General features: G+C 42.5%; 1 protein-coding gene across 1 annotated transcript; it reads left to right on the forward strand.

The window, feature by feature from the left end:
• Nucleotides 1-5,948: 5,948 nt before the first annotated feature.
• LOC143439842 (PRAME family member 8-like) lies at nucleotides 5,949-9,967 on the forward strand. The gene is made up of 4 exons (XM_076926466.1): nucleotides 5,949-6,083; nucleotides 6,942-7,255; nucleotides 7,711-8,298; nucleotides 9,079-9,967. Exons 2-4 carry the CDS (start codon nucleotides 6,969-6,971, stop codon nucleotides 9,644-9,646), a joined length of 1,443 nt encoding a protein of 480 aa, XP_076782581.1. The 5' UTR covers nucleotides 5,949-6,083; nucleotides 6,942-6,968; the 3' UTR covers nucleotides 9,647-9,967.
• The last annotated feature ends 685 nt before the right edge of the window (nucleotides 9,968-10,652 follow it).

A 10,652-nucleotide genomic window follows, 5' to 3' on the forward strand; every position in this document is an offset into this window, starting at 1 on the left:
TCTATCTATGCATCTATCCAGACCATACAACAATAGCTCCCCCAATAAGTGAGATAGAATTTCAGACCAATTTTCCATATGAATATGGATACAAGATGCAAAATAAACCACTGTAAATCAAAATTGAAGAACATATCATCAACATCATCTATCATGATCCAGTAGGCTTCATTCCAGGGATGCAGGAATGTTTCAACATAGGTAAATACAGCAGTATAATCCACCATATAAACTAACTGAAAAAAAAACTACACATGGTGTCTCATCAGATGCTGAAAAAGCCTTTGAAGGTTATCCAGCACGCCTTCAGGATAAAAGTGCTGTAGAGACCAGGGACAAAAGGCATATACTTAAACACAATAAAGGCAATATACAGCAAGCTGATAACCAACATCAAATTAAATGGAGAGAAAGGTAAAGAAATTCCACTAACGTGATGGACGAGACAAGGCAGTCCACTACCTTCCTATATATTCAATATAGATTTTGATACTCTAGGTAGAGCTCTACAAAAACTAGTGCCAATTGAGGAAACAAGTTAGAGAGGAAGAAGTCACCATATCTCTATTCACAGAAAAAATTGATAGTATAAAAAAAGACCCTTCAAATTCTGCCAGAGAACTGCAACAACCAATAAACAACTTTTTCAAAATGGCTAGAAAGAAAGTTAACTCAAAAAATTCAGAAGTCCTTCTTAACACAAAAGATAACTTGGACAAGAAAAAATTAGAAAAACAACACCCTACAAAAGAGCAAAAATAATATGAAATTTATTGGTGTGACTCTATCTGACCAAGCAAAATACCTGTATGAGGAGAACTTCAAATTTCTAAAGAAATAAATGGAAAAAGCCATTAGAATATGCAAAGGTCTCTCAGGCTCCTGCATCCAGAGGATTAATGTAGTGCAAAATGCCATCTTACCAACAGCAATGTGTGAACTCACAGCAATTTTCTTTTGTTGAAACTTTTTGTCCTTTATTGGATATTTTATTTACATTTCAGATGCCATCCTGTTTTCCCATTTCCCCTCCCTAGAACACCCCTATCCCATCCCTGCTTCTCCATTTTGCTTTTATACTTTTTTAAAATGTTAATCTAAGGCTTTATAAGTTTGGTAATGCTCAATAACAAGATGTCCACACAATTAGAAGTGTAACCCAATACCCAACCTAGATATATCAACTATCTTTGACTGGCAGAAACACTCAAACAGCCATCTCCATGTTCCCCCCTTTCTTGTCACCTAGCTCCTCCTCTCCTTACTCCTCCTCTTCCTCTACTTACTCCTCCCACCTTAACTCCTCCTACATATCACCCTTCCTGTTCAAATAAATCTTTCCTCTTAAAATACAACTAGAGCATAACTATACCATTTTGTGTCAGTAAGGTACATTATAGACCTAATACCCAGTCCATCATTTTGTTGACTAGACAGAACCTCTGTCATCCCTCCTAACTAAAAGACTTAGTTCATCTTATCAACAGCAATGTACAAATTCACAGCAATTTCAATTAAATTCCAACACAATTCTTACAGTCCATGAAGGAGCTTCATATGGAAAAATAAAAACACCAGGATAGCTAAAACAATTCCCTGCAATAAAGTACTTCTAGAAGTATCACCATGCCTGATCTCATTTTGCACTACATAGCTATACTATACTAAAAACTGCATGGTGTTGGCAGAGAAACAGATAGGTTTATCAATGGAATACAACTGAAGACCCAGAAAGAAACTTACACCACTGTCAATCATGGACACTAGATTTTTAACATAGAAGCCAAAAGAGACATTGGAAAAAAGAAAGCATCTTCATGTAATGGAGCCTGTCTAACTGAATGTCTGCCTGGAGAGGAAAGCAAGTTGCTCTATATTTATCACCCTAAATACTTTCCAGTCCAATTGGTCAAAGACCTCAACCTAAAACTGGATACACAACATCTAATACAAGAGAAAGTGGGGGATTAGCCTTGAACACATTGCCACAGGACACAACTTCCATATCTCAGGCAATAAGATCAACAATTAATAGTGGCACTTGATGAAACTGAAAAGCTTCTCTAGGGCAAAAGATTGTATCAGCAGACCAAAATGGCAGCCTAAAGATTGGGAAAAGATCCTCATGAATGATAGGAGTGATGATATTCAAACACAATGAATACAACAAAATATTAGATACTCACAAACCAAATACCCCAATTTAAAATGTGGTACTTAATTACACAGAGCATTTCAACAGAGGACTCTCTATGTGGGGAGAAGCAGCTACATAAATGCTCAAGGTTCCAAGTCATCAGTGAAATGCAAATCATGATGACTCTGAGATTCCATCTTACACACACCAGAATGGCTAAGATCACAACCTCAAGTGACAGCTCATGTTGGGGACATTATAGAACCCGGGGAACACTTTTCCACTGCTGGTTGAAAGTACAAACTTGGGAAATCAACCTGGAAATTTCTTAGAAATTTGAGAAATCCTGGTGGGATGCACTCATTGGTAAGTGGATATTAGCCCAAAATCTCTCCAGTTCAGATGACTCCTGTCCTTGAGACAAACAAGGACCAAACATCCTTGAAGAGATAAGAGCTCCACACTTGGGCCCTGAGACAAAGGCAATTAAGTGTTCCCAGACAGCTGTGGCTAGTTTGTAAAAACACACTAGTTTTTGATAGCACCATAAGTTACTCCCCAGGTAAGAAGAGTCCCACCCCCTCCTAGCTGCATGATTCTGCCTAGCTGTCTGAAATATAGATATGAGGTTTGAAGGAAGGCTTCCCCTGTCATGTAACCCCAAAGCTCAAGGACCCCTGCTTATGCATATTCGTGTATAAAAACTCAAAGCCCTTGGACAGGAGAATCACATTCCTAACCTGTGCAGTGGGAAGGGTTTGCAACTGGGGTCTGTCCCTTGAATAAAGGCTCTCTATGTTATTACAGTGGACTTGCACTTACTGACTATTTCCTGGGTTGCTGAAAAATGGGCATAACAAAGAACAGGTTATTCCCAATCTTATAGCTGGCAAACCTTTCCAAGATTTTCCTGGACTGGAAGGCAACTGCTCTGTGTTCTGTACTGTCATTGGGATCCAGTGTGGTTGCTGCTGTCCTTCTGGATGAAGTGAAACTAAAGTGACCCCTGAGGTTACTATCTAGGCATATCTGGCAGAGAGTTTCTAGATTTGCAAAGGTTGAGGAACCACCATTGATGTGGCCAGTGTTATATGATAGCCAAAATCTGGAGAAAATAAAATGGAAAAGCCAAGCACAGCAGTTTGTTTGGATTCCAAGTCTTCATTCTCTGGCCTCTGCCTATTGAGTGCAACTGACAAGCAAGAAAGAAAATGGCTGCTCCTGGCTTTGGGCAGTCAAAAGATGTTGCTGTGAGGCTTGCAAGTGTTCCTTCCTACTTCCTACTGTGGAGGCTCAGGGATGACAACAGAAATGACTTGTGTGGGCTAGGACAACCTGAATGACCAAATACTAATGGCTCCACTGTGAAGCAGCTGATACACCTGCATATCTGTTAAAGGTCACCAAGCTACCAGATAAAAATCTCTGAGCACCAGAGCAGCAAGAGCACTGGAAGTTTCATGGCCAGACACAGGTCTTAGCAGCAGGATCTCAGCCTCAGTCAAGGCTAGAGGAAACATTCAAACAATGACAGAGGTCAAAGAAACAGACAGAAAAACAAACAAACAACAACAACAAAACCTGCCCGGCTCTCCATTGTCCTACTCTGAAGAACAGGGAACAGAAGATCAAAGTCACAATGACAAAGCTCCTAGACCTGAGTGAAACCATTCCTCCCCTAACTACAGAATCTACCGTGCTCCACACCTTAGCATGGAATTCCTCAAAGACACACTGAACAAACTCCTCAGAGGGACACAGGTCAATCAGGGAAAAAATGCTTAAAAATGCTTCCAGGAATATAACAGGATCAGGGCTCTATCCCCTACCATTGAGCCCCAAACCTGGACCTGACAGAAAGTCCTTTTCTCATAATTGGGTACTGAGACAAAGGCCTTCATGCCCTTTGAGGCTTGAAATATTTCCTGTTCTCTATAAAGGGAGTCATTGTCTTTATCTCTGGCCAGAGGTACTCGTGGCCCTTTCATTAATAATTTGTGGTGTCTATTGTCAAGGTCAATTCTAGCCCCTAGGCTCCCTAATTCCCTGCTCATGAGTTCCACCCAGTTCAAAGTCCCATTTGACCCTGAAAGTATTTTTTTCCATTATTGAATTCTCCTTACTTTTACCAGGAGACATCCTTGTATTTTTGGTATGTTTTGTTTTGTTTTGATTTCTTGACAGGGTTTGTCTGTTTAACAGCTCTGGATTTTCCTGTACTCACACCTTACACCAGGCTGACCTTGATCTCAGAGGTCCACTTGCTTCTACCACCCTCATGCTAGGTTTAAGGTTTGTACTTACAGCAAGAGGTAAACAATACTTTGTTGGTGTGTTTGTTTGTGTACTTTGTTTTGAGACTGGGTATGTTTGTTTAAGAGCCCTGAGTGACCCACAAGCCACTCTGTGGACCAGTATGGCCTTGACCTCAGAGATCCCCCTGCCTCTGTTTTTTCAGTGCTGGGATTAAATCATGTGCCACCCTGCCCAGCTCCAGTTTACTTTTAAGAAAGGTCCTCACTCCATAGGCTTCACTGGTTGGGAATTAGTTATTTAGAAAATGCTAGCCCTGAACATGCTGAACTGGTCAACCTTCAACTTCTGAGTGCAGGGATTAAATGTGTGCACCACCACTCCCAACATAGATCTGAGTTTTACGAAGGTTTACTCTATGTGTAGGGATGTTTTGAGTACAAATAAGAATGGGCAGCCCTCAGAGGCCTGGTGCCCAAGAAGGTCAAAGGTGGATTTTAGATTTGCTGGAACTGGAGTCACAGATCATTTAAAGCCACAATGTCAATGATGGGAAGAGAAGATTGACAGGTGCTCATTCTACCAAACCAAGTTTCCAGTTCAAGTTCCACTCAAGATCTCATCCCTTTGAGGAAGGCTGTTGGTCCTACCTGACATACTCTCTGTTTCCTGGGGAGCCCAGGGGAGCATCTCCTTCAGACCCTCCTTTTTATGTTTGCTTTTGTCCATTTATAAAGTCAGTCTTGTAGGGCTCAGGCTATTCTTCAGCTCACACATTGGCTGAACATGACCTTGAACTGAGCCTCCTACCTCCAACTTCCAATGTTGAGCTTACCTGCTCGCCCCATCATGTCTGCTGCATGGAGAGTTGGGGACAGGACTCCCTGTATGCCTGGGAGCTCCCTGGCAAGTGAGTACACTCTCAACACCATGGCTACCATAGTAATGGAATCAAGCCATGCTCCTGTCCCACCTTTTGAATGGCTGCTGTTGCAATTTATTGACAGAACATCCACTTCAGTCCTTGACCTCCAGGACATATTCCAGTCTCTGACTCGGCATTCTGTTCAAAATACAGTGAAAAGGAATATCTTTGAATTATGTTATGTCTCTAATCAGCAACAGAATAAACCATGAGAGGAAGCATACTGGGAATGTGTCTGGTCCCATGAATAAAATCCATCCAGATATGGCTCTTCACGATAGTCATCCTAGCAGTAAAAAGATTCTGAGTCGAGAGAATTGCTAGAACTTTGACTTGTAAAACCACCTTGGTTTCAGAGCCTGACACAGTCACTGGAACAAATGGAAAACTAAATAAACGTTAAGCAAATGAAGAACCAAAACAACCAACTTGGTGTTTTATGGTTAATTAACAAGTGGAATGTTTATAGTTATCCAAGAACTTTTGGGGGTGTTGGGATGGTGATGAGTGGGGAGTATCTGATCACAAGTCTGTCTGATTCAATCAACGGAATGATCGAATATTTGGTCTACAATTTAAAGGGTGGAGATTAAGCCAGGAAATCCAATTCCAGGTAGGGGTTGGAGGGTGTGGCTACAAAAGGGAGGGGTGAGCAGAGAGCTATATAAAGGCTTCTGTGGAAGCAGAGAACACATTCAGAGACCTGCAACCTGGATAACTGCCTGGTTCAGCTAGAACTTGGAGAACTATCTGCAGTGCTCAAAACAGGTATGTAATGATTTTTTCTTGGGTCATGCAGTTTGAAATAGAGAACTTTAGACTCCTTTAGAGGAACTTATGGAAGACCTTGGGTTTCATTCCAAATGAAGTTTTAGCCTAGTCTCTGATATATTTCTGTGATAGCTTGTATATTTCAATAGTGTGCTTGTTATAATTTTTTTGAGACAGGATTCTGTATTTTGTTCAAACTCTCCTAGAACTGGCCTTGTGGCCCTGGAAATGTTGGAAATCAGATCATTCTGGCTAACATGTTCTCTCATATTTCCCTTCACTAAAATGATGGTCTTTATTTTTGTGAGACCCTGGCTCACACTGCAGACATGTAGACCATGTATCTATGATCTCCTTCAGCTCCCAATAGGTGAAATGACACTTGTGAGTTAGTCATATGTGTTTCCTTAGGCTTTGCCTTGCCTCTTTTACACATAGCTTTGCTCTGTTGGTATGCTCTGTTTCCCAGAACCAGGAAACCCTAAAAATTGTAGAAATACAGTGAAGTCATTCTGCTTTCTGGGAATCAATATTGACCCACATCACAAGGATTTTTGTTTGTTTGTTTGTTTGTTTGGTCCATTGGTTTGGTTTGGGTACTGTTCTTTTGTTTTTGAGAAAAGAACACACATAAAACATTTGATCTGATAATTAATGTGCCCATTTGGTTGACAAACAGACCCCCATGTTACCATTGTGGGAGTCTGCTTTACATCACTAGTTTAGAGTGAATAGGTACATTGATTTCTCCATCACTATCAGAGCAGTAACTCAGAAGCTTAGTGGTCAATGTGATGGTGAGGAAGTTTTACCAACGTTGTCTTGAATTTATATTTTTCCTGACACCTTCCCCAGGAGCCTTCTGACTGGAGACATTAGAGGATGAGTCTTCAGAACCCACCCACACTCCAGAAGCTGGCAAGGCAGAGTCTGCTGAGCAGTGAGGCTTTGGCCATGTCCTCTGTGAAGGAGCTGCCCTGCGGTCTTTTCCCAGCACTATTCAAGGATGCCTTCACTGGCAGACACACCAACCTTGTAAAGGCAATGGTGGCAGCCTGGCCTTTCCCCTGTCTTCCTGTTGGAGCATTGATGAAGACACCTGACCTGGAAACTTTCCATGCTGTGCTAGATGGAGTAGACATGCGACTGACAAGAAAGTTTCACCCCAGGTAAGCAATGTCCAAGTACTGTACAAGGGAGCATTGGGGAACACAGTAGACATTGTGGGGTGAGGGAGGATGGCTTCTGATGGGATCATCAGACAGCAAAGCAGGAGCCTTGAAAGGAATTGTTTGCTTGGACTGAGTACAGTTGTCTGTGGATTAGGGCTTAGAGTAGAGGTAGGCTCACAGTAGAATGAGACTATCCCTGGCATTCTCATACCACAAATAATGGGACTAAAAAGAAATAAAGAGTACTTTAGCAGAAGGAAAGTGGTCAGGTCTACACATGCAGCTCAGGGAGAGCTTCTGTAGCATACATGCATGTGTGCATGTTGCACTCTTGCTGTTTAAAACATACACCTTGGCAGAGTTGGGCAGAGTGGAGTATAGGGTCATGTGGTGCAATCTGACTGAGGGTCCTGTCATGTCTGCTGTCACTTGACATGTTTCATCCTCACCAGGGGAAAAGTTCAGGTTCTGGACCTGAGGAATGTGCACCATGCCTTCTGGAACATATGGGCTGGTACAGAGGATGGCAGCTGTTCTTCAGAGACCTTCAATGAGAAGCCAGGATTGAAGGTCCTTCCCAGATATGGGCTGAGGAGGCAGGTGAAGGTGGTAGCTGACCTATGCCTCAGGCCCCGACTTGATGAAACACAAGCATGCTTCTTGAAATGGGCCCAGCAGAGAAAGGACTCCCTATATTTGTGCTGTACGAAGATGCAGATATGGGCGATGCCTGTGAACTTTATCAAAGAGATATTGACTGTCTTCCATCCAGAGCACATTGAAGAATTGGAACTTAACACTGAGTGGAATGTGTTCAAGCTGGCTCAATTTGCTCCCTGCTTTGGGCAGATGAGAAATCTTAGAAAACTGCTCCTGGCACCCCTTTATAAGAACGTCTTCAAGATTGCCAATAGTACAGGAGACAGAGAAGACAAGTGTGTCAAGGAGTTCATTTCTCTGTTCTCCAAATTCAATTGTCTCCAGCATCTCTCCATGAGTGGCATCCACTTTCTCACAGACCATATGAATCAGGTCTTCAGGTAAGCAAAAAAGGAGGGCTGGGTCACCTAGCAGAGCAAATATTCCTGTTGCATTTTAAGTATCCATTGTACAGAATGCCCACTACTTAGTCACCCAGAAGAAACATTTAGGAACTCCTTAGGATAGGGAAATTATATGTGGTGATTCAATGTCTTCAATGAGCACTCCTGAAGTAGAGGACTGAAGTAAGGAGTAGGTCAGACCTGGTCAAGAGGGGTCAGTTCTTTGAATCATGGCCAACCAATTGACCAGAAAGGAAACAGAAATTTAAGCATGTAGTTAGAAGTTGGGGGACTCAGCCAGCATCATGAGGAGGTGAGCTCCTTGCTTAGATCAGTGGAAACAGATTTCTATCTCCCCCTACTTTCTCATTAGTGAAGGGTTTTGAGCCCAGTAGGGCTGAGAGCATGAGACAAGGGGGAGAGTGTGGGCCTGTAAATGATAGCATGAGTGACTCTGCAAAGGCTAGGATAGAATGACACCTTGAGTGAACCCACAAGTAATGTCCCTAGGTCCTGTCAGGACTCTCTTAGCATGGAATTTCTTCTGTGGATTTCCAGGTCTTATAGGCTAAACTGGTTTCTGCTTGAGACTAAGGGCGGCAGATCCACTGTGAGTTTGGCTTAACTAAGCTGATTCCAAAAGTATTCATCTGAGATAATATCTTTGATCATTTGATCACACTGACATTTGGGGCACCTGGTCCCTTCAACAACAGTGAAAACCCCACCCTCCCCATCATTTGCCAGAACTAACCCTCTGGTCTCCTCTATTCCTAGGTGCCTGTTGACACCCTTGGTGACCCTCTCTATCAGTCACTACAAAATTTCACAGTCAGACTTGGATTCCTTTTGCTATTGTGAGAGCCTATTTCAGCTCAAACATCTGGAGATGAGAGGTGTGGTCTTACGGGATTTGGACTTTATGCCTCTGAGAGGTCTCCTGGAGAAAGTGGCAGACACTCTTGAGACTCTGGATTTGCAGGGGTGTAGGATGAAGGACTCCCAGCTCAGTGCCCTGCTACCTGTCCTCAGACAATGCTCTCAGCTCACCAAGGTCAACTTCTACAACAATGACTTCTCCATGCTCGTCTTGAAGGACTTTTTACAACATACAGCCAACTGGAGCAAGATGAATGTAGAACAATACCCTGCCCCTCTGGAGTGCTATGATGAATTGGCTCATGTCTCCAGAGAAATGTTTGCCCATCTTTCTCAAGAGCTCATGGATACACTGAGGGCCATAAGACAGCCTGAGAGCATCTCTTTTGCTACAGGTAGCTGCCACAAATGTGGTGAGCACTGTGTCTATGGCCAAGGGGCTAGACTTTGTGGTTGCTGGCAGTAAACATGGATACAGGACTTCTGGGTGTGAATAAATGACAGGCTTGGGACACATCTCTCATCCAGGGTGCCCAGAGAATGTGACTTCAGACACTGTTCCAAGGGTTGGAAACCAGAGGATATACAGTGACTGTTGGAGACTGAGCTTAATATGGGGAACAGTTGGATGGACTGTGGGAAAAGGGGCCTTGTGGAGTCAGAAGGACAAACTTGGCAGTTTTGAGTAGCTTCTGCCAGGACACATTAACTAGATGCTTTGTTGGGGATTTGTAAACTTTTGGTTCTTCCATGAAATACTTAGTGAATAAATATAACATGGGTACTATGTTTAGATGTCATTACTGTTGTCTGAGTGGAATAAAGAATGTAAATTTAAGGATTCTACAACAAATGCTCCCTGGAGGGAGTCAAAATGAACAGATTGATGCCACACATGTCAGGATTCAAAATCTTGCGTTGGTAGATAACATTATCAGCTAAGGAAGTTCACATATGGATATCTAGGTTGTCCTGTGGTACAGAAGAAGTCATAAAAACAAGCTCTATGTCTCTCACACTCCTTATTTTCTCCCTCCTCCAGCACCCTGCCTCCCTGTCTACCTGTTGACTTAGCTGGAATATTTGCTTGGAACCTGTGAATCTGCTCAAGGTTTGCTCACAGTAAACTCTTTTCATGCTCTTCAGACAACAGACAAAAAACACTCATGAAGAGAGATGACTCATGTATTGAGAGCATATATTGCTTTAAAAGAGGGCCAAAGTTTGGTTTCAGAATTAATATCATCAGGTTGCTCCTAGGTGGAACTCAGACTTTAGGTGGTAGGGCCTTTTCTCCAGGTCTCTGTAGATCCCAGCTTATACATGCCCAATATGCACAATATATGTATGCATATACACCTAATTGAGGAAGTCTGAAAAGCCCCTCTATCTCACAGCACTTACAAAAATAAACTCATAAATTAAAATGAAGATGTTTAGTAGCCGTAGCCCGACTTTTATGACTCCAATAT

This window comes from Arvicanthis niloticus, chromosome 27 (assembly GCF_011762505.2).
Source record: "Arvicanthis niloticus isolate mArvNil1 chromosome 27, mArvNil1.pat.X, whole genome shotgun sequence".
Lineage (NCBI taxonomy): Eukaryota > Metazoa > Chordata > Mammalia > Rodentia > Muridae > Arvicanthis > Arvicanthis niloticus.

Bases quoted from the DNA above. Each gene is read 5' to 3' on its own strand.
- LOC143439842 (XM_076926466.1), top strand. From the start codon at position 6,969: ATGAGTCTTCAGAACCCACCCACACTCCAGAAGCTGGCAAGGCAGAGT. The intron at 7,256-7,710 runs GTAAGCAATGTC...CATCCTCACCAG, and splicing joins ACAAGAAAGTTTCACCCCAG to GGGAAAAGTTCAGGTTCTGG. The intron at 8,299-9,078 runs GTAAGCAAAAAA...CTCTATTCCTAG, and splicing joins CATATGAATCAGGTCTTCAG to GTGCCTGTTGACACCCTTGG.